Genomic DNA, 22,594 nt, shown 5'->3' with positions numbered 1-22,594 from the left:
CAGAGGGCCACGCCACCTCTGTCCAGGGCCAAGGGGGTGAGGTCACCACTCTGGTGGGTCCAGAGACAGAGCATTGAGCCAGAGGATCATTCTCCAGCCTTAAAATCTAACAGAATCTGTCCTACTAGATGCTGGGTTTCTGTGAAACCAGTGGCCTCTTTCTTCTTTCCTATTTCTCTCTTTTGCAATGGGAATATCTATCCCATGCCTGTTCCACTGAAGTGTTTTGGAAACGTATAACTTGTCTGATTTCACAGGTTCACAGCTGGAGAGGAATTTTGCCTCAGGATGAATCGTAACTCTAGTCTCACACATACTTGATTTAGATGAGATTTAGATTAGATTTTTGACTTAGCTTGACACTGGAATGGGTTAAAACTTTTGGGTTTGGGGGATGAGGTAAATGTACTCTGCATGTGAAAAGAACATGCATTTTGGGGGACAAGATGACAGAGTATTATGGACTGAATCATGTCTCCCCTCAAATTCATATGTTGAAGCCTTAACCCCCAAGAACTCAGAATGTGAATTTATTTGGAAATAAGGTCTTTTTAGAGGTAATTAAGGATAGAATGGGGTCATGGGCGGGGGGGGGGGGGGTACTAATTCAATCTGACTTATAAGTGTCCTTATAAGAAGAGGAGATTAGAACACAGGAACACACAGGGGATGCCCAGGTGAGGACAAAGGGAGAATACAGCTGTCTACAAGCCAAGCAGAGAAGCCTCAAAAGAAACCAACCCTGCAGATACCTTGGTCTTGGACTTCCAGCCTCCAGGACTGTGAAACAATAAATGTGTGCTGTTAAGTCACCTATATGTGGTATTTGTTATACAGCCCAAGCTTTCTGAGACAGAGCTCTTCAGAGCCTCCACACAATCACCAAGGTCAATCAAATGCTGTTACCACACACAGGAGGGCCTGGCCTGTCTGGCCACCTGCTCCCTGAGCCCCTCAATGCTGCACCTCAGTCTTTCTGTGCACATCCGTCACTAACATGAATGACTCCACTCCACACCTGAGGTCGAGACCCCATGCATACCCACAGCCCCAGCCACGTGCCAGTGGCCCAGAGCAGCTCTCCTGGACCATGATGCCTCCCTGGGGGTGTCCTCACACCACCTGCCCCTTGGGTCTGTACCCGCAAGGTCTAGACAGGGCTGGCCAGTGCGTTTTGTGAGATGGATCAGACAGACGGTGACTGTAACCCTAAGACGACAGTGACGTTGGGAGAGCACAGAACAGGTGGCAGAGAGAAGTCATTCAGGTGGTCACATGCAGTCTTTACCCCTGATGGCCAGTGTGGCAGAAGTCCTCTCCTGCCCGCACACACACGAGTACTCCCCGGAGTCTGCCACAACCAGGCCATGTATCTGCAGCTCACACTTGGCCCCATCCTGCTTCAGGCTCACTCTGTCCCCAGGTTTGAGGGTCTCGGGCCCCTTCCTCCACTCCACAGGGGCCGCCTTGCTCAGCTCACAGCGCAGGGTGGCTGTAGCCCCTTCCATGGCTTCTTCATTCTTCAGACCCTTTGTGAACTTGGCAGGCAGGGCTGGTCAGAAAGACACACACACAATCACACTCTGTGAGCACACACAAAAGGCAGGATGTGAACAACACAGAGGAAGCACAAAACCCAAGCACACATGGGCCATGTGCTGGGTGTGCCGAGGACACACTGTGGTTGGTGGCTTCCCTCAGCCCAGCCCCTTCTGTGGACTCCTCAGGCCTAATACTTTGTATTAACCTAGCAGGCAGGGCTGAGAAGGGTCAGAATGACATGGAGACCATCGGAATCTCTGGAGAAGTTTGGGGGCAGAATGTGACAGGATGGAGGAAAAGACACAGACTCCAACAGGACAACAGGACAGTACCAGTGGTGACACGAGGGGTGGGAAGTGGCTTAATTGCTGGTTTCTTCTGGTTCATACAACAGCCCAGGAAGGTGGAAGGGATTCCACTGCCTTATGGAAAAAAGGTGGCACCGAGACAGGGAGAGAACGTGGAATGAATGCAGATGGATGCAATGAAGTCAATAACTGAACACCAAAATATGGCTCTGCTTGATCACACGTGGTCTTTACCCCTGACAGTGGGCATGGCCAAGGTCCTCTCCTGCCCGCATACACACAAGTACTCCCCAGCATCCATCATAGCCAGGCCATGATCTCCAGCTCCCACACAGCCCCACCCTGCCTCAGGCTCCCTCTATTTCCATCTCAGAGGGTCTCGGGGCCCTTCCTCCAATCCACAGGGGCCATCTTGCTCAGCTCACGGCACAATATGTCCATGGTCCCTTCTGTGGCCTCTTCATTCCTCAGACCCTTTGTGAACTTGGCAGGCAGGGCTGAGGAAAGCTAAGAAGTCACTGAGAACATCAGACTCTCTCAGGGGACTCTGTGTCCAGGACACCACAAAAACCACACAAACTGCAAAAGAGCACAGTACGAACAAGTGGACAAATGCACAGATGGTGATGGAGGCAAATGCCCCAGAGGGAACAGAGAACACAAAGCACTGGACATGACATCTACTGGACAGGGAAACAGGAGCCATGAGACAGCTGGGGGAATCCAGTTGAAAAGATACAGAAAGCCACAGGATCCAACAGGGGAGGTGGTGACATGGAAACAAGTCCATTTGGCCTCACGTGGTCTTTACCCCTGACAGTGAGCGTGGCTGAGGTCCTCTCCTGCCCGCACACACACGAGTACTCCCCAGTGTCCGCCACAGCCAGGCCACGGATCTCCAGCTCACACACGGCCCCGTCCTGCTTCAGGCTCACTCTGTCCCCGGCTCTGAGGATCTCGGGCCCCTTCCTCCACTCCACGGGGGCCGTCTTGCTCAGCTCGCAGCGCAGTGTGGCCGTGGTCCCTTCTGTGGCCTCCTCCTTCCTCAGACCCTTTGTGAATTTGGTGGGCAGGGCTGGGCAGGGTCAGAGTGACACAGAAAACATCAGACTCTCTGGAGACTTTCGGGAGATCAGGATGTGGACACTTGACAATAAAACACTCACACTTTGGAGCAAATAAGGAATAAAAGCTTGGACCCACAGACACATGGGTAGGTGGCAGTGCATGGGCGCAGAGGACAGACTAGGCTGAGCCCATCTAGATACAAACCAGCAAGGAAATGGAATCCTCAGTGAGGACCTCATGACATGGACAGACACATAGAAATGGCCACAGTGCCCACAGGATGGATGGAAAGGGACAGTAATCAGAAGGGATGTCCTCTCAGCATCTTCCATGGCCCATCCTGCCTCAGAGTGTATCTGATGCCAGATTCAAGGGCCCAGACCCCTTCCCCCACTCTACATGCCAGGCTGCCCAGCTTACACCACACCATGGCTGTGGCCCCCTCCAGGCCTCATTTCTTAGCAATTTTATGATCTTGAGGGATATACCTGGGGACGGAGACACAAAGAGAGCTACCTAAACTTTCCCACGAGTTTGCACCAGCACTCCCGCCTTGTCAACTCCTGCTGCTGCTGGGGCCAGAGCCCCGGCATGACTGGGCCTGAACAGGACTGACAGAGCTAGGAACACCACAGCTATAAGGGAAGCCGAAGCCACCCTCCTCCTGGCCTGTCGTCCTGGAGTAGGTGTCCTTGGGACCTGCATACTCTTAAAAGCAGCTCTCTTGGGCTGCTTGCAGCTGGTCAACTTGGGTCCTCCGCTCCTTGGCCACTGGTGGTGCCTCGTGCAGTGCAAGCTGCTCTTGACTGTGAGATAGGCCTCCAGGCCCACATCCCCTGTGGTCTCCTGGTGGGTCTGAACAGCGTGAGTGCCCAGTGTCTCTGCGCTGGAGACGCTGCACTCCATTCATGAAGTTCAAGGTGGCATGGTGGCCTGGCCTCTCCCCAAAGATTTGCGTATCTGTGCACATGACGGCCCTGCCCAGCCTCCAGAACCCTCTTCAGGGTCCACCTTGTCTTGTGAGCATGGTCCAACAGGGCCCAGGATGTGAGGCCCCTGTGCACCTACAGAGCTGTCCTTCCTTCTGCGCTGAGATGCCCCCGGGCCCCTTCATCAATGTTGCTCACAGGACCCTCTTAGGACATGGTGGGTGGCCTCATCCTCTGTCCCATCTGCTACCCCCACAGGAAGTGCCTAGGCCCTCACTAGGGCAGGCCCCTGAGGACCTGGACCCCCAGCACAGGGAGCTGACCGAGCCACACCACAGCAAAGCCCCGTCCTGAGTCCTCATCTCTGAGGGTCTCAGGCCCCTTCCACCACTGCATGGGGCTGCCTTGCTCAGCTCACAACACAGCACGAATGTGGACATGGCTCCTCCCATAGCCTGCTCACGCTTCATAACTTTTTTGAATTGGCTGGTCAGGCCTGGGGAAGGTCAGACGGACACATAGACTGATGGACTCTGGAGCTTGCAGACAAGGAATGGGCCACAGACACCATGCTGGCCACACAAGCACCCGTTGGAAGGGGGGCCCCGAGGGGACACCAGGCAAAATGCCCACAGTGGGCTGCTCTGATGCAAGGGGACTCCCACTACCCCGCTTCAAGGATATCCACCCAGCTGGCCGTCTTCCACCCCACAAAGGAAGTGGCTCTACTGGCCCCTAAACACATGGGCCAGCCCTCCTGCTCTAGCTGACTGTGCCCCACCCTCAAACTGTGACCTCTCATCCCGTGTCCCAGCCACAGGTCACCACGCCACGCCTGATGGACCCCATTCTGTGGCAGTTGCCTAGAGCCAGCTTACCTGCCACAGATGCCAGACAGGGACCCCAACGCCAGCACGGGTGTCCACCTGCCCTTCCTGACTCTGGCTCTGTACCTCTGTGCAGCTCTTCCTGCCCCTCCTTCCTCTCCTTCCACAGTCAAGCACTGTCCATACCCACTTCACCTCCACCCTATCCCTACACCCAGCCTCACCTCTCCTAACCACCAGGAGCTGGACAACAGAACCTAGGACCTCCCATCATGGCTCTCCCATGGCCCAGCATGCATGTCCCAGCTTCCACCTCTTGACACCCCGTTTGACATCCCACCCTCGAGGGCCACGCTTTGATCGACTTCCTAGCTTCTCTCTTGGCATGCCCCCTCAAGAGGACCATACTTCCACTCTTGTACTGTGTGGGTGCCCTCCTTCTCTCCCTCAGGCATGAGCCCCTGAGAGCAGGGAGGACCATATTCTCTGCTCTTTATCTGAGACGAGCCTCACAGAAGCAGGTGCTGGGAGACTCGTGCTGCAGGAATGCAGGAGATGCACACAGAAGCGAAAGACTGTACACAGACAGGGCAGAGCTCAAGGACGTGATCAAGCCCTCAGACACGAAGCCACTGCTCCACGTGGTCACACACAGTCTTTACCCCTGACAGTCAGCCTGGCCGCTGTTCTCTCCTGCCCGCACACGCACAAGTACTCCCCGGCATCTGCCACAACCAGGTCACGGATCTCCAGCTCACACACGGCTCCGTCCTGCCTCAGGCTCACTCTGTCTCCAGCTCTGAGGGTCTCGGGCCCCTTCCTCCACTCCACAGGGGCTGCCTTGCTCAGCTCACAGCGCAGCATGGCCGTGGCCCCTTCCATGGCCTCTTCCTTCCTCAGACCCTTTGTGAACTTGGCAGGCAGGCCTGGAGATGGTCAGAAACACACAAACACTATCACGTTCTCTGAACACGCAGAAGAAACAGGACGTGGATAGCTCATAGAAGATACAAAACCTAACTGGACATGGACCACCTGATGGGTGTGCCCAGTACACACGGCGGACTGTGACATTTAAAGGTCCAACCTGTACATGTGCCACACAGCAGACAGGGAACATGACAGGGACAATGAAAGAATTATGGAAGGAAAAGGATAGTGAGACACAACAGTAGAAAAGGAAACTGAGAGCAGAGAGGTGATGGGCAGCCACCAAATGCCAGTCCACGTGGTCACATGTGGTCTTTACCCCTGACGGTGAGCGTGGCTGATGTCTTCTCCTGCCCGCACACACACGAGTACTCCCCAGCATCCTCCACGGTCAGGCCACGGATCTCCAGCTCACACACGGCTCCATCCTGCTTCAGGCTCACTCTGTCTCCAGCTCTGAGGGTCTCAGGTCCCTTCCTCCACTCCACAGGGGCTGCCTTGCTCAGCTCACAGTGCAGCATGGCCGTGGTCCCTTCCGTGGCCTCCTTGCTTCTCAGTCTTCCTATGAACTCAGCAGGTAGGGCTGCAACAAGGTCCGATGGACACAGACATCATCTTCATCCCCCCACAAAGGATGAAAGGGGCTGTATGGAACCACATAGGGTCACATGGGCAGAGTGAGTAAGTATACTTACCCTGTACGGTGAGCCTGGCCGATGTTATCTGGTCCCTGAAGCAGCAGGAGTACTGCCCGCTGTCCTGAGGCCGCAGGTCCCGGATGAGCAGTTCCAGCATGGTACCCTCCTGCCGCAGGCTGTACTTGCCTCCAGGCTGCACAACCTCATCTCCACGACGCCACTCCACGGGCATGGCCACTGATGACAGCATGCAGTGTAGGGTGGCAGCACCACCCTCCAGTACCTCCATGTCCTTCAGCCCCTCTTCAAACCGCACTGGCTGAGCTGTGGACAGGCATGAGCTCAGCTCAGCCCTCACCCCGCTGCCTCCTACAGGGGTCTCCCCTGTGGTCAAGCATGGCTGAGAGCAGCAGCTGCAGGGTGCAGGCAGGCCCACCTCACTGTCTACACTGGGGGCTAGTGACGGTGACCTCAAGACCTCTGCCTCTCCAGAAGGGTGAGTCAAACAGCAGGAAACAGAGAAGGGTGGAGTGTTATGGGCTACATTGTGTCCCCCAAATTCATCTGTTGGAGCCCTAACCCTCAGGACCCAGAATGGGGCCGTATTTGGAGATGGGGGTCTTTAAAGAGAAGACTGAGGTAAAATTACATCACTAGGGTGGGTCTTAATCCCACAGTATTGGTGTCCTTACAAGAAAAGATTAGGACACAGACACACACAGAGGGATGACTGTGAAGACACAGGGAGAAGACAGCTATCTATACGCCAAGGAGAAAGGCCTCAGGAGAAGCCAGGCCTGCCAACACCTTGATCTCAGACTTCTAGTCTCCAGAACTGGGAGACAATAAACCGGGAGACACGTTTTTTTTATGCTACTCAGTCTGTGGTATTTGTTACCCGGAACCCGAGCTGACTGAGACAGATGGAGATGAGCCAAGCCAGGAGAAGGGAGACACGGTGACGTCAGAACACAAAACAAAGTTGGGAATGAAGTAAAAAAGAGATTGCTGGTCAGAAGACCAAGAGAGGGTGAGGGATGCTATCAGGACAATCAGAGACCCAGAGATGGGCAGTAGGGAGCAGAGCGAGATGGGTGAACTGCTGGAAAGATACAGGTGGACAGAAGGAGCCTCAGAACAGCACCCCCCCCACACACACACACACATAGAAGGCAGAGATAGACAGGGTCAGATAGAGTCCTGGAGTCCCCCTTGCCCTTAGCAAGACAAGAAACAGGGGTGCCCAGAGTGCGGCTGGAGGCTGCCCAGCACCCCCCTCCAGGGGCTCACCATGGACCCTGACAACGGAGCTGCTCCAGGCACCGCCAGCCTCACACTTGTAGCGCCCACCGTCCTGAAGGGTGGTGTCAGTGATGACCAGTTGGGCTCGGCGGCCCTCATAGCTCAGACGGCACCGGGCCGACGGCCGCAGGGCCTTCCCGTCCTTGGTCCAGCACACAGGGTTGTCTAAAGCAGCAGTCTCACAGACCAGGGTCAGATCTTCCCCCTCCATGACTGTGGCATCTGTGAGCTCCCGGGAGAAAACACCTGGCTTCTCTGAAGACAGAGAGGGATGCATATGACACTTGTGGGCTCCTGCAGGAAAAGCCCCAGGTCTCACTGCAGACCAGGCAACACTCCTGGTCAGTGCCCACCTGTCCCCCTCAGTCTGGGCTGCAGACAGGGCTGCTGGGGGAACAGGACAGGCTCTGTGTGGCTCCACATACCAGAGGGGTGGGCCCAGCCTCTACACTGACCTTGAGCTCACCTCTGCATACCATGTGCAACAATGCATCTTGAAATAGCGCCACTCAGCCTCCCAAGCCCCGCTCCCTGGGATCCAAGGCCCCAGCCCATGGGAAGTCCATGGTGCCTTCTCTGTAAGCCCCAGGGCCTCACCCAGCGTGTGGCCAAGCCACTGTCTTGAGGTTGCATGCTTAGTCACACAGACTGGCCCCCACGACGGCACTGGGCACATGCAGCCTACCTATGACCTGCAAGGCAGCTGAGGTCCGCTGGTCGCCTGCCTCAAAATGGATGGTGCCTGAGTCCTTGAGGGCCAGCTGCCGCAGGGTGAGCACATGGTAGCCACCTGGCTGGACCTTGATCTCACTGAATTTGCTGGCAGACAGTGGGGTTTTGTCCAAGAACCAGTGGACGGGCTTGTAGTCGGCAGGGGAGATACGGCAGCAGAAGGTGGCCGAGGAGCCCTCCTGCACCTCCAAGTCCTTCAGGTCCTCCGTGATGAGCACTTTCTGGCCTGCAGGGACACAAACGGGCATGTCAGTGACCCTCTGGCCAGCTGCCAAGGGAAACAGGGTGCTCCCAAGACCTGGGGTGGGCTCACGACAGAGATCGAGCAAATGACTGTAACGGGCTCCGAATGACAAAACATAAAACAGTAAGTGGGTCCGAGCTGAACTGTCCAAAAGTATTTGTTTTAGATCCATCAGTGAGCCCCAATCCACCTCTGGGGTCCTTCTGCAGAGCACACAAGGTGACCCACGGTAAGGCCCCTCCATTAAGCTGTGCTCCCTAACCTGTCTAGGCCAGTTATGCCTGTCACAGAAATCACTTAACGCAATTAAATTTTGTATTAACAGAAGAACCGAGTGTGAAAAAAGATGCATGGCTACGATAACATTTAAATCAAATGCATTGGAGGACTGACAACGTGAATCGCTAGAAAAAAAATGTTTTGCTGTTGTCTTAGGTATGGTGAAACCTTAGGAAGAAGTTATAAATATAGAGATAGATTGGCCGCCAGATTCCTTCTGCATTCACAGGTGTCTTGAAGCTATTGCACACCAGAAAGCATAGATAGCACATCAGGAGGGCGATGTACGCAAAAAGAGATACGGAATTCTGATTCGTGAACTGATACACAAAGAAAAGGCTCTGGCTGACACTATTAGACTGGTACAAGTCTGTGTGTTTTAAATGTTTTTAAAGACCATATGTTGTTATCATGGGACACCCTGACTTTTTTAAAGTATGAACATCTACTGGGTTGGCCGAAAAGTTCGTTTGGGTTTTTCGTAGCATCTTACGGAAAAACCTGAACGAACTTTTTGGCCAACCCAATACTTCATTAGATAGCGGTGCTTCTACTGCACTAACAAAATGTTTTCACTGAGCTCAGTGGATTCACTGTATTTCACTGAAAAAGAGAAAAAAATCAAGAGTGAGGCTTCTTTGTTATTCTTTTGGGTTTTTTTTCTGTGGAGAGACCCCCAGGAAGGACCTCCACCTGACTTCACCCTGGACACCGGCCCTGGGATCTGGAGGGCTGGGCTCAACCCTGCCCTGATGCCTACTTGTCCTACAACCCTGAACCAGCCAACAACCCCGAGTAGAGGCCCAGTCTCCCTATCTGCGAAGTGGGAGAGTGATAACCCTCACCCTGCCTGCCAGGTGAAAACTGCTGCTCCAACCTGAAAATTTCCCCGAGCAAGTCTCCTTCCACAGGAGCAGAGGTGGTACATCTGCATGTAAGTACATGCAGAGCTCATGCAGGGGCACACGCTGGAAGGGTCCCAGAAACATTCATCCAGCAAATGGAGGCACAAATAAACGAGGGCTGCTGACTCATTTACACAAGGCCCAGCTGGAAGGGCCAGAGACAAGACCACCCAGGACAACTCCCCTTGGAGATGGGGAAACCAAGGCTGGGTTTGTCTAGGGCCAGGCAGAGTTCTGATCTCTTCCCATCTCCAAGTCTACTTGAAACAAAGCTTACACCTGAGCACACCATGGGCCTTGAAATGTAGTGTGCAAATGAGAGCAACAGCACGGTGACCGGGCCTAACCTTTCACCAGGAGCCGAGCCTGGGACTGGGCCTGGCCAATGTCACAGGTGTAAGTGTCACTGTCCGCCTTCTCCAGGGCGCTGATGGTGAGCCTCAAGGCCAGGCCCTCCTGGCTGGGAGCATGCTTCTCCGAGGTTTGCAGCTCTGTGAGGCCCTTGCGCCAGGTCACTGAGGCCGCGGGGCGCTCCGTCTTGCAGGCAAACACAGCTGTGCCCTTCTCCTCTACCTGCAGGTCAGCCAGCTCCTCCGTGAACCGGTTTGGCTTTTCTGTGGGAGAATGGATGGGAGGGAGAGGCCTGTGCAGACCCCATGTAGGCCCTCAGGACAGGAAATCACTCCCATCACAGGTGGTTCTCCTGGCCCACCCACAGAACCTCAGGGACCTGAGCAAGCCCCTTCCCTGCTGGGCGCCCCTCCATTCCTGCCTGGAAAGAGAAGCCACAGGGGCTGTCCCAGGGTCTCTCATGGGGGTTACCTTCCACTCGGAGGCTGGCTGTGCTTTTGGAAGACTCCGTCTCACACGTGTACTCGCCAGAATCTTTGAGTGAGGCTGCATGGATGACCAGCATGGCTCGAGTGCCTTCGATGAGAAGCTCATACTTCCGACTCTTACGAATGGCTTTCCCATCCTTCAGCCAGCGCACTGGGGTCCCCTCCCGTGACAGCTCACACCTCAGCACCACATCCTCACCCAGCATGGCCCGCTGGTCTTCCAGTGGCTTCGTAATGTCAACTGACCTCTCTGAAAAGAACAGAGATGGTGGCCCAAGAAGCATGGCCACAGCTCTACCCACGGCCACAGCCCTAGCCATGCCTGGGGTGAGGGCAAGGCAGGCATTCAGGAACCTTCAGGCTCTGAAGGTTGGGACCACAGAATCTACAGCTCTAAAACTTCCAACTCTGGAACCTCAGACCCAGGGGCCTCAGAGCCCTGGAATACCAGGGAAGGACCCCGGGAGGGAGAAAGATTAGACCACAGAATCTTATGTTCTCAGCACTGTTCAGAGTCCTGTGACTCAAAGCACGGCCATGGGCCAGCGCTGACTACGGGCTGAGCTTTACCCACTGGCGCCAAGTACTCATGCTGGAAGTAGGAGCTCAGAAACTCCAATGGCAACTTCACTGGCTTCACGAGTCATGCACCCTGGGAGCTACCACAGCAGTCGAATCACGGACTGAAGATCAGAAACCCTGCTTCTGCCCCAAGGCTCCAGAACCTCATCCTAGAAAGGAAGCCCCCTGGATGACCAGAAGCCCCCAGTACTCTGACAGATGCCTTCAGGTGCCAACCAGGGGCTGGGGAGACAGTCCCCAGAGGCACCCCCTTCCAGCTTCCAAGCCCAAGGCCCCTGCTCCAGGCTGCCTGGGGAGGGCCCAGGCTCAGCAGCTCCCAAACCAGCCCCTAGAGACAGACCCCCAACCTGCCCCGGCCAGTCGGTTCCCACTGCCGCCATCACCCACCTCTGATGATGAGCGAGGCCTTGGAGGTGAGGCCCCGCACAGAGAAGACCACCTCCCCGGCGTCACTTAGCAGAGCATCTCGGACGGCCAGTGTATACTTGCGGCCCTGGCGTGTGGCCCGGAAGCGGCCAGAGCTGCCCACCGTTTTCCCACCAACCATCCACACAGCAACATCGCTAGTGTTCTCATGGGACAGGACGCACTCAAAGCTGCAGCTCTCGCCCTCCGTCACCTCCACTGTCTTCAGCCTCTTGGTGATGCCCACGTGCAGGTCTGTGGGCCAGAGGAGACAGCTGTCACGCCAGCCAGGCCCACGGAAGCCTGCCCCTCGAGACAGGCACCGTCAAGCCTGTAGCAGCCCCAGTCCACACCCCAGGAGGGATGAGACCAGCCCACCGTCCCCAACCCCACTCCCAGAGGGCCTGCTGCCCCTCTCAGTGAATGTCCTCTTGGCCTCCAGCTGTCCACACCTTGGTGTTTGGATGGCTGATAGCTATGCGTTATGACCAGGGCGGCCGCCTTCACATTTGCTATGGAACAATGTGGAGAGAATAAGCGCCGCACACAGTTGTCACCAGCTTCTATGCTCCAGAAGAAGAACAGGCACCCAAAATGAACACGCAATCCAGCTCTAGGACAAACTCACCACACCGCCCTCCCTTTCCTGTCCTTTTCCTGTCTCATCAAACACTGGCCAGACCATCAGGGGCCAGCCACGGGATCACAGGGCAGCAGGCCTGCCATGCACACAAGAGAGAGCAGGACTACGGGAGTGGAGCCAGGACAGTGATGCACCCAGGACGTCAGGCATCCACCCTATAGTTGGGGAACCAGGCCCAGACTGGCAGGAGCATGTGAAAAGCCTGTGGCCTGCCCACAGCCACCTTCACCAGGCTGTGCCACGCCCTGGGAGCCCTACTGGGGCACCCCCTGCCTGACATCTAGGGCTCTCCCACTCGCCCACTCCAGGAGGCTCTCCTGACCGCCCCTCTGTGGCCCCTGTGCCCGCCCGTGCACATCCCCTGGTGCAGAGTGAATGTTTCCAGCCTCTGTAGAACCCTTTACACCTTGGGACTCTATCAAGCAGAGCCAGTCTAGTCTCCCAAGCTTTGCTCTGTTGCCCATCATCCCTGGTCCACCTGCCTGCACCTGGGCCTCCTAGGAGCCTGCCCTGACCTCTCCAGGCTCAGCAGAGCAGCCCCTGGTCTCGGAGGGTTGGGTGGGCCCCCCAGGCGGAGGCACCCCCATGCCCAAAGCCACGCCCCCAGTGCCCTGGCCCCGCCATCTGGAGCCACTGCAGCACGCACCGTGCACGCTGACATGGGCACGGGTCTCATCAGTGCCCACGTCGCAGATGTATAGGCCAGCATCGTCCCTGCTCAGGTTGTGCACCGTGAGTCCCCGAGTGCCCGCTGTGCACAGGAATTCATACTTGTCACTGGGGCCCAACTCCATGCCATCCTTTCGCCACACCACACGAGCCTGGTGGTCAGAGACCTCGCACCGCAAGGCCAGCGTGCCCCACTCCTCCACGAACACGTCGTCCAGCGCCTTCAGGAACACCACCGGCTTCCCTGCAGGGAAGGTGTGGGCGACTGAGGGGACGAGCTGCCACCTCTGGCCCTCGGGGTGCCAGGTGCACATCCCAGGGGTCCCCAGAGACCCCACAAGGACACCTCACCTTTGACCTCCAGGTGGGCCGAGGCCATAACCTTGGGCGAGGAGGCGCATACGGTGCCCGTGTCAGCCCGTTGGACCTGCTTCAGCACCAGCGTGTGGCGGCGGCCCTCGTGGGTAATCTCATGTAAGCTGTCGTTATACAGTGGCGTCCCATTGAGCGACCACTCCACCTCCTCGTCCTCGTGGGACAGCTCGCAGGAGAAGCAGGCACAGCCCTCCTCCGTGACCTCCAAGTCCTGCAGTGGCTGCGTCACCGTCACCTCCCGCACTGCCAGGAGCACACCAGGCAGCTCAGCACGACCGCCATCACCGCCTCCCCTAGAGACCCTCTGGTGGCCCTGTGCCCCCTCGCTCTGTACCTTCCACAGTGACCTCAGCGCTGCTCTGGGCGCTGCCGGCCTGGCAGCGGTAGACACCAGCATCCGCGGGTCTGAGCCGCAGGATACACAGCTCTGCCATGTGGCCCTCCAGCCTCATCTTGAACTTGTCAGATGGCACCAGGGGTGTCTCCTCCTTGTACCACTGCACGGTCTTGGGGGATGGCTTGAAGTCACAGGACAGGACTACCGACTGCAGCTCGCGCCCCACCTTGGGCTCTAGTGGCCGCGTGAGCACCATGGGAATGTCTGTGGCGGAAGGAAAGAGGGAAGCACTGTGTAAAGTGGGCCAGACCACAAGGCCATAACACCTGCCCCTGCCCTGCCCGCTCTCCATGTGCAGCCAACCCGCCAGGCAGCGCACTCTTACCTGAGACGACCAGGCAGGCGGTGGAGCGTGATTTGCCAATGGTGAAGTGCACCGGCCCGGTCATGGTGGAGCAGGTACGCCGCAGCGTCAGCCGGTGCACTGTGCCCTCCTGTTCCATTCCCACATCAGCCCCTGCCTGCAGCACTGTCTTCCCCAGGAGCCACTTAGGCGGCCGCACCGAGGGGATGGAGGTCTCACACTCGAACCAGGCAGGGGCGGGCTCCATCACCGTCACATCCTGCAGGCCCCGCACGATAGTGATGGATTTCTCTGTGGGCGAGCGGCCAGTCACTGGGGCAGTCCCGGGGGAGCACCACCAGCCACCCCTCCTGCAGGGTTGGTGTTACTTCCTGGGAACAAACCCTCTCAGGCATGCTCACTTCCTCCCTGGGGTGACCCAACGCGCCCAGTCAGGTCCTTCTCAGACCTGGCCACCTCTGAGTGCCACAGGCTGTAACACCTCCCCTGGCGGAAAAAAGGAACAGCTGCCCACCCAGCCCTGCCCGAACCTTCCACAAAGAACTGGGCACTGGTCTTAACATCGCCAGCATCACAGGTATAAGTGTCCTCGTCCTCAGGCTGGACGGCGTTGATGACTAGCTGGCGGTAGAGGCCGTCACTGACCATCTCATACTTGGCCCCAGGCTGCAGTTCCACGCTGCCCTTGAACCACCGCACCCGGGCACTGGCCCTCGACATCTGGCACTCGAGCACACCGCGGTGCTTCTCTATTGCGATCTTGTCCCGCAGCGGGCGCAGGATGGATACCGGCAGCTCTGTGGGTACACCCAGCAGGGTCAGGGCAGGTGCACAGTGATCCCGAACACCCAGGGCTGGGTGCTGCGGCTGTGCATCTTCCAACCGGCCGGACTGGGACATCAGGCTCAGGCTAAACAGCCTATGCCGGCCCGCCCACCAGAGCCAGCAGATAGCTAGGCTGAGTGTTGCCCTCGGGCTAGTCTGGGACTCGCTACTCACATCTGACCACAAGGACACTGGGCACACACCCACACCCGCTATCGTCCAGTGGGCCTCATCACGCGCATGCCTGCCCCACTCCCCCACCCCGCCTGTCCCCTCGCCACACAGCCTCACCCTCATCCTGCGCACCCCCGAATCCCTTGCACCCTGCCCTCACCTTAGGCATCCAAATGTCCCACACCCCTGCCCCCTACCTGTTTCTAGACCCTTTCTCCCTCATGCCCCACAGCCACTTTGACTGTCATCAAGGCCACCAGGTAAAGCCTTGTGTGCTTACTTCCTGCCAGGGCCTCACACCTTTTCTCTCCAGCACTTGCTGCAGTCCCAGGAAGGAGAATTCATTGGTACCTCCGTTTTACACAAAGAAGGAGACCCCAAGGCTGCCTCCCCTAGACCACTTTCTTCCTGCCAAGGAGGGAATACCCCCTTTCCCTCCTCCTGGATCACTGCTGTCCTCATTCCAGGAGGGACCCCAGGACAGGGACAGCTGGCCTTTCAGCCCTGTGAGACTCAGTACACACGCTTGTTCACACACACGCTGTCCAGCCCATGCCCTGCCCTGAGCCGCCATTACCTTTTACTCGGAGCTGGGCTCGTGATTCTGCCCGTTGTGCTACAAATTTGATTTCCCCTGCATCTTCCACCAGGACCCTCCGATAGATGAGAGTGTATGTCCTTCCTGGGAACAAAGGCCACTCAGCACTAAAGGGAGGGGTGGCCTGGGGGCGGGAAGGAGGAGAAGCCCTGCTGAAGCCCACCCACTGTCCTCATCTCACCTTCCTGGCGGATCCGCACATTGTCACTGGGCCGAAGCTTGCTGCCCTCCCGGAACCACTGGGCAGGCACCTCATCGTGGGAGACCTCGCAGGAAAAGGTGGCACCCTCCCTCTCCATCACTTCCACATCCTCCAGAGGCCTCACGATCTGGACATTTCGGCCTGGGGCAAGAAGCAGGCCCTGCTACATCCTGACACGCAGAGCTATCTGACGGCTACCCCCCACCCCAGCTTGCTGAGGGAGTACAGGATGGGTGGGGCAAGAGCAGAGCCAGAGGGCCAAGCACTTGCTGGGTGACGCAGTGGGGGGCCAGGAGGTGCTTGCACCCACCCACCCAGCCCTCACCTTGCACCTTCAGGGAGGCCGAGCTCTGAGCATCGTGGGCATCACACACGTACACGCCCTGGTCCCCAAGCTCACATCGGTAAATGACGAGACTCCTGCAGGCCCCCTGGGCCCCCATGCCCACCGTCTTGCTCCCCCGCAGCTCCACACCGTCCTGTGGAGGAACGAGGCCAGGTTAAGTGCTGGAACTGCCCAGCAGAGTGGTCCCATTCCCGCCCACCCATGGTGAGAGGTAAGAGGGGGCAGAGGAGTCCAAGTTCCCAGGCACCTTCAACCAGCGCACATCCACATTGGGGCGTGAGAGCTCACAGTCCAGGACCACCTTGTCCTTTTCCGTGGCCACCACGTCCTGCAGAGGGCGGCTGAACTTCACAGGCAGCTCTGGAAAGACAGGACGGGAGTGGTGAGAAGCAGGGCCTCTGGGCGGGGACAGGGCCTGAGCTGGTTGGAATCATTCAGCTGGTTAACGGAATGAGCCCCAGGCTTCCCTGGTGGCGCAGTGGTTGACAGTCCGCCTGCCGATGGACGGGACACGGGTTCGTGCCCCGGTCCGGGAAGACCCCACACGCTGCGGAGTGGCTGGGCCCGTGAGCCACGGCCGCTGAGCCTGCGCGTCCGGAGCCTATGCTCCGCAACGGGAGAGGCCACAACAGTGAGAGGCCCGCGTACCGCAAAAAAAAAAAAGAAGGAATGAGCCCCCCGCTCCTCCAGGATTCCATATCCCTGCCCATAGCTGCCTCCCTGGGCCACCTTGGGGACAGGGGCAGGTGCTCTGGAGTGAGTCCCGCCCCACCTATGTCCACCTACCAGTGACCACCAGCCGTGCAGATGTGTGCACGCCCTCTGCCCTGAAGGAAACCAGGCCACTGTCCTGCCTCTGCAGCCCAGACAGCGTAAGGATATGGGTGGGGCCGTGCACCACCAGCTGGCACGTGGGTCCCGGCTGGAGCCGAAGGCCATCTCGAGTCCAGCTGCCCTCCACATCAGCATGAGACAGCTCTACTTCCATTGTGGCTGTGCCCTGCTCCTGCACCTCCACTGTCTGCAGGCCCCGCACAAGCCGGACCTGGCGCACTATGGGACGAACAAGGGGAAGGATGAGCCACTGTAGCAAGACCCTGGCCCTCGGTCCAGCCCCCATCACTTCCCCAGGGAGCCTCAAGGTGCTCTGGAAGGGGAGGCCTGCCCCTCCAGGTGGATGCCTGCCCCCTCCTTCACTCCCTTCCCCACCTCCCTGGCCCCTGCAAGTGAAGGTCCACCCCTTCCTCCATCTTTCCCTTTTCCCCCTTTTCCAGGGCCCTGCCCCCAGGGGGAGATTCCCTACCCTCCCCAACTCCTCGATGCCCAACCCCTAGGCCAAGCCCCCTTAGCTGCTCACTTTCCACAGTCAGCTTGGCCTGCGTCTTATCGTCCGCTGTCTCGCAGCCGTAGAAACCACGGTCAGCGAAACCCACACTGCGGAGAACCAAGCGGTGACTTGAGCCCTCGGCGTGTATCTCCACATTCTCGCCTGCCACCAGGGCCGCGGCATTGCGTGTCCACTTGACCTCCGGCCATGGCCGCGTCAGCTCCACCTCCATGGTCACCGAGCTCCACTCTTCCACAGTCTGTGGCTCCAGCTTTTTTTTGAACAACACTGGGGCCTCTGGAGTCACAGGAGAGGGAGGTCATTACAGCCACTGCCACTCTCAGGAAAGCAGGGCAGAGGGACCCTGCCCCAACCCCCAGCCAGCAGAGCTGCCCTCCACCACATTCTGACTCCAAGCTAGGCAAGGCCTTGGCCATACTCAGGGCCCAGCGGCACACATGCACAGGCACAATCTTGTGGAAGGAAATCACACTTCAGGGGGGCTTCTCCTTTCCCAGTCCCCCTCCCACCTCCTGCTCCCCTGCTCTGAACAACTCCTGCCATCCCCCACCAGGGCCTGGAACTCCTAAGTGTGGCCGGTGGCCAGGAGCATTGGGACACAGGGAGCCACTGAGACAGGCCGACTCTGAGCTCCCAGGCCGGCTGCACCACAGTCTCTGCTTTAACTAGGCCCTGGATGCGTCACATTAAGGAAGAGAAACGCTAGAGTGACTCTCCCAGTCTCGGGCTGTGCCATGATCTCCGCAGAAGCGCATCTGGCCGCGTTACTCCCTTACTCAAGAACCTGAGATGGCTCGGCTCCCACTTACTCTCAGGTTACGTGCTGGCCCTCCCCCATGCAATCTGGCTTCAGCGAGCAAAGCGCACCCCCATCGTCTGCATCCGCTTGCACTGGCTGCCCACTCCAGTCTCTCCCACCTTGCCATCCTTTGGGCTCAGCAAGGATCGTCTCCTCTAGGATGACTCCCTGGAGTGTCTGAGCCTCCACCCACTCCCCGACCAGGTGTGCCCTACAGGAGTTTACCATCTCCCCTTTAGAGCAGGTGCCTGGCCCCTCGGTCTGACCCTACTCTTCTCTCTGCAGCTGACAAACCCTGTGTCCTCTGAAGTCAGCCAGATGAGCTGGATACAGGCCAGCGGCAGGATGCCACCTTGGGACCAGCCCATTAGGAGACGCCTGCTGCGAGGAGCCGGTGCGTCCTTCCTGCTGCCCCACACACGCACCTCGGACCCGGAGGGCAGCCACGGTCTTGATGCCCTCAGCCTCCGCGGTGATCTGGCCGGCATCCTCCAGGGCCAGGCCCAAGATAGTCAGGCTGTGGCTGGCACCCTTCTGCGATATGAGAAACTTCTCGCTGGACTGTAGCTTGACGTCATCCCGGAACCACGTCACCGCCACGTCGCTGGGAGTCACCACGCACTGAAAGGTGGCCTCGCAGCCCTCCTCCGCAACCACTGCGCTCAGCCCAGACGTGAACTTGACCACGCGGGGGACTGCTGACAAGAGCTCCACTTGAGAGGCGGTTAGGAGGGGCAGGGGCCCCCACCTAGCAGACGCCGCGGAAGGACACCTCTTCGGGAAGCAACCCTGGAATGCTCCGCCAAGCCACCCACCCACCTGGGCGGCCCAGCCCCTGTGCCCGGCATCCGCATACCGCTCACGGTGAGCATGGCGCTGGTGTGGTCGTCGCGGCTCTCGCACACGTACTCCCCCGCATCTTCCGCCCGCAGGTCCGACACAGTGAGCGAGCGCTGAAGTCCCGCAGCCGCCATCTGGAAGCGTTTGCCGGCCCGGAGTTGCGTGTTCCCACGGCGCCACACCACCTGGGCCTGTGCCGGGCTCAGCTCGCAGACCAGCTTCACTGTGCCGCCCAGCTCCCCGCTCACGGGCTCCAGGGGACGGCAGAACTTGGCAGCCACCTCTGGGGGAGGGGAAGGGAGGGGACGTCAGCCTGGTGGGGCTCGGGCCATAGGACCAGCTCTGAGCTGCCCGGTTGTGCGCCCTGAGCCTCACCCAGTCTCCACTCCAGGACGCTGCAAACAAGGGGTTCCCAGACGGCCTCCCCGTGGCCCCACTCACCTTCCACTTGCACCGGGAAGTCCTGCTCCTCTGCGCCCAGGCGGCAGCAGTAGACGGCACTGTCCAGGATCTGCGCGCCACGCACGGTCAGGGTGTGGGTGTCCCCCAGGCTGGCCGTCTCGTGCCGCTTGCTGCTGCGAATCTCCACACCATCCTTGAGCCAAGTCACCGCGGCCACAGAGGGTGCGGCCAGCGTGGCTGTCAGGACGATGTCCTCGTGTTCCCTGACCACCAGAGGTTCCCTGCGTCTGGGTCTCTCCAGGGTCGGGGGCTCAAGTTCCGGCTCTGGGGGGTGGGGGGTGACCAACAAGCATTAGAGGGGAGACCCTCGCATCCCTGGCCTGGGTCCCGTCCCCCCTCCAGGCCACGTGGTGGGAGAAGACTTGAAATGAAAGTGCCCGGGCGGTCCAGCTCTCCACTGCTGCCTCTCTGCTGAGCAAGCCAGACAGTGAATGCAACAGGGCCACACTCTGTGCCAGGCACCATCCCGGCTCACAGGGGCAGTGCAGGGCAGCCAGGAGGGACCACCTGGGGCCACAAGCTCTGTCCCACCAAAAGCTGAGAGTCGAGGATCCCTGCCCCCACCCCCAAGGGAAGATGGGCCCCATGAGCAGCTAATGCAGGGAAAGTAAGGCACACAGTGACCCTGACACAGCCTGGGGGCTGGGCCAAAATTCCAGAAGAGCAGTGGGGAGCAGGGCCAGGAAGGGAGGCAGAGGAGGACGGTCTCGGTAGAAGAACCCCCATGCGGAGTGGAGAGACCAGGCAAAGACGGAGAGGGATGAAACAGCCTGAGAGCCTCCAGCAGCCCAGCATGGGGGCAAAGCCAAGGCAGAGAAGGGGGAAGGGGAAGGCCCTGGGTGGGGACCCAAGAGCATCCCTGTGAGGGCTGACCCAGGGGAGCACTTGGAAGGACCACACTGGCTGCTGGATTGGGGGCAAGGGCCACAGCTGGGGACGGGGACAGTGTCAGCCACCTCAGGACACTGAAACCCAGTGATGTCATCGGCAGCCAGGAGGGACGGGAGCAGGCAACAAACCAGCTTGGCTCAGACCCAGATAGGATGGGCATCTGAGCAGAGGCCGACACAATGGGCTGACCTCAATGCATCTGGACGGTCAGGGCCCCAAGGCCAGAGACGGGGACTCCAGACCCAATGGGGGCAGGGGCATCCAAGGCCAGAAGCTCCTCAGAGCAGGACTGGGCTCCACAGCTGCCCACGAAGACTTAATATGGGAACAGTGCCCCTTGCCAACGACAGACAAAGAATGGCCATTTCAGCAGACTACAGGCCTTAGCAGCCTGCAGATGACTGAGAAAGCCTGTGGCAGGTTTCATGCTGGGAGAGGTGGGGATGTGATGGAGAGATGCAGGAACCTGGGGAAGCAGATGCCAAGAGTGTCCCGGACCAGGGGCTGTGGCAAGCATCCCACAACTCAAGGACCTTCCCAGTGGACAGCGCCCCGGGGCTGACTGCATCAGAGGAGAACCCAGCACAGGCCCAACACACACATGTCCCCCACCCTGCTGGAGATGTGCTAATTTCCCCCAATTTGTCAGGTGCTCAGCCTCTACACCCAACCCTGGCACCCACCTGTGACATCCAGGTGGAAGGAGACCCTCTGGCCCCCGGCCTCGCAGCTGTACTCCCCGGCGTCTGCCTTGCCCGCCTGCTGCACCACCAGCCTCCGGGTGCAGCCCGTGGCCTCCACACACACTCTTGAGCTCGAACTCAGCTTCTTCCTGTTCTTGTACCACGTCGCCTCCGTCTGGGCCTGGGCCACCTCGCAGCTCAGCGTGGCACTGGCCCCCGCCACGGCCTGCACTTCACCGCGTGCCGGCTGCTCCTTGGCAAACACCACCATAGGCTCTGGGGACAGGGAGGGATGCAGAGAGGCAAAAACACCATCTCAGTCAAGAAGGCAGCACTAGGGAAAAAAGGCCTGGACAGATGGGAAGGGGGGCTGGAAACTTCTCCAGGCTCTGGTCTAGTTGTGCAACAAGTACCCACAATTTATCTATACATTCTACCACTGATCTGTGCATGTTGTTCCAAGTGGGGACTTTGTGAAAGATTTCTTCCATGCACATATTCCTCTAGGAAAGGAACTGTGGGATCAGGAGGCATGCACACCTCAACCTTCCTAGAGGATGCAGAGTCTTTCCCACACAACTGAGCAGAGCACGTTCCCACCCACAGCGCAGGAGAGTTCCTGAGGCTCCACGCTGTTGTCAGCTGTTGGCAGTCTGGTAGTTGTACTTCCTGAGCTCTCTTTTGCATGGTCCTGATGATTTAGAGTGGAGCACCATTTCTGATCTTTTTGGCTTTTGGTGTTTGCCCTTCTGTAGTGTCATTGCAAGGCTTTTGCCCAGTTAGCAGTAGCATTGTCTGTCTTTTCCTTATTCATTTTCAGGAACTCTTTATATATTTATGTTAGAACTTTGAGAATTATGGGTGTGTAAATAACTTCTCCATCTTTGTCACTTGTTTTGTCATCTTTTATGTGTCTTCTGTTGATATAGTTCTTAGTTTTAATACAGGCAAGTATGTCAATTTGTCCCTTGTGATTAATGCATTTATATCCTATTTAAGAAATCTTTTATTACCCTCAGGTCATTAAATAATCTATATTAGCTGCTAAGAGCTTGCTTTATCTTTCACATTGGAGTCTCTAACCCACCTGGAGTTGGTGTTTGTGTGTGCTGCGAGGGAGATGTCCATTTTTATTATAGAGGAATAGATATAAAAATAGAGATATATGTATACAGTTACATGGTATTAGCACAGTTTATGAAAAGACCATCCTTTCTCTATACCACACACTAGCACTACAGAGTTAAAAAACAGAAAAGGGATGGGGGAGTCTGGTTATGTGCGGGGCTGTTTCAGAGCTCACTATTCTGTTCCTTTGTTCTGTGTATTTATCCCTGCATTGAAACCCAGTTGTCTTCACTACTGTAGCTTTATAATAAGTTTGGTATCTTGCAGATGAAATGCTCTCACTTTATGAGTGCTTCGGTTCCACTTGACTCTTGGAATCAACTAGTCAATTTTGACACACCCACAAAAGGACTTTTCTTTGGGTTTTGATTAGGAGTGGA

The 22,594-nt window shown here is 57.7% G+C and overlaps 1 protein-coding gene across 1 annotated transcript in view; it reads right to left on the bottom strand.

The window, feature by feature from the left end:
• OBSCN (obscurin, cytoskeletal calmodulin and titin-interacting RhoGEF) overlaps positions 1–22,594 on the bottom strand; it is a 176,668-nt gene that overhangs the window by 79,543 nt on the left and 74,531 nt on the right. Inside the window, 25 exon segments of the mRNA XM_073801960.1 lie at positions 1,289–1,552; positions 2,662–2,925; positions 5,337–5,600; positions 5,924–6,187; positions 6,300–6,566; positions 7,533–7,799; positions 8,230–8,502; positions 10,052–10,318; positions 10,527–10,793; positions 11,513–11,785; positions 12,820–13,086; positions 13,194–13,460; positions 13,552–13,818; positions 13,940–14,209; positions 14,449–14,715; positions 15,495–15,599; positions 15,697–15,858; positions 16,043–16,196; positions 16,311–16,423; positions 16,850–17,116; positions 17,421–17,687; positions 18,636–18,905; positions 19,067–19,333; positions 19,492–19,776; positions 21,087–21,362. Coding sequence (XP_073658061.1) covers positions 1,289–1,552; positions 2,662–2,925; positions 5,337–5,600; positions 5,924–6,187; positions 6,300–6,566; positions 7,533–7,799; positions 8,230–8,502; positions 10,052–10,318; positions 10,527–10,793; positions 11,513–11,785; positions 12,820–13,086; positions 13,194–13,460; positions 13,552–13,818; positions 13,940–14,209; positions 14,449–14,715; positions 15,495–15,599; positions 15,697–15,858; positions 16,043–16,196; positions 16,311–16,423; positions 16,850–17,116; positions 17,421–17,687; positions 18,636–18,905; positions 19,067–19,333; positions 19,492–19,776; positions 21,087–21,362 — 6,174 coding nt within the window.

This window comes from Tursiops truncatus, chromosome 3, assembly GCF_011762595.2.
Source record: "Tursiops truncatus isolate mTurTru1 chromosome 3, mTurTru1.mat.Y, whole genome shotgun sequence".
NCBI classification, from domain to species: domain Eukaryota; kingdom Metazoa; phylum Chordata; class Mammalia; order Artiodactyla; family Delphinidae; genus Tursiops; species Tursiops truncatus.
Note: the sequence above shows the minus strand (reverse complement) of the source record. Positions and strands in the feature narration are given on the sequence as shown.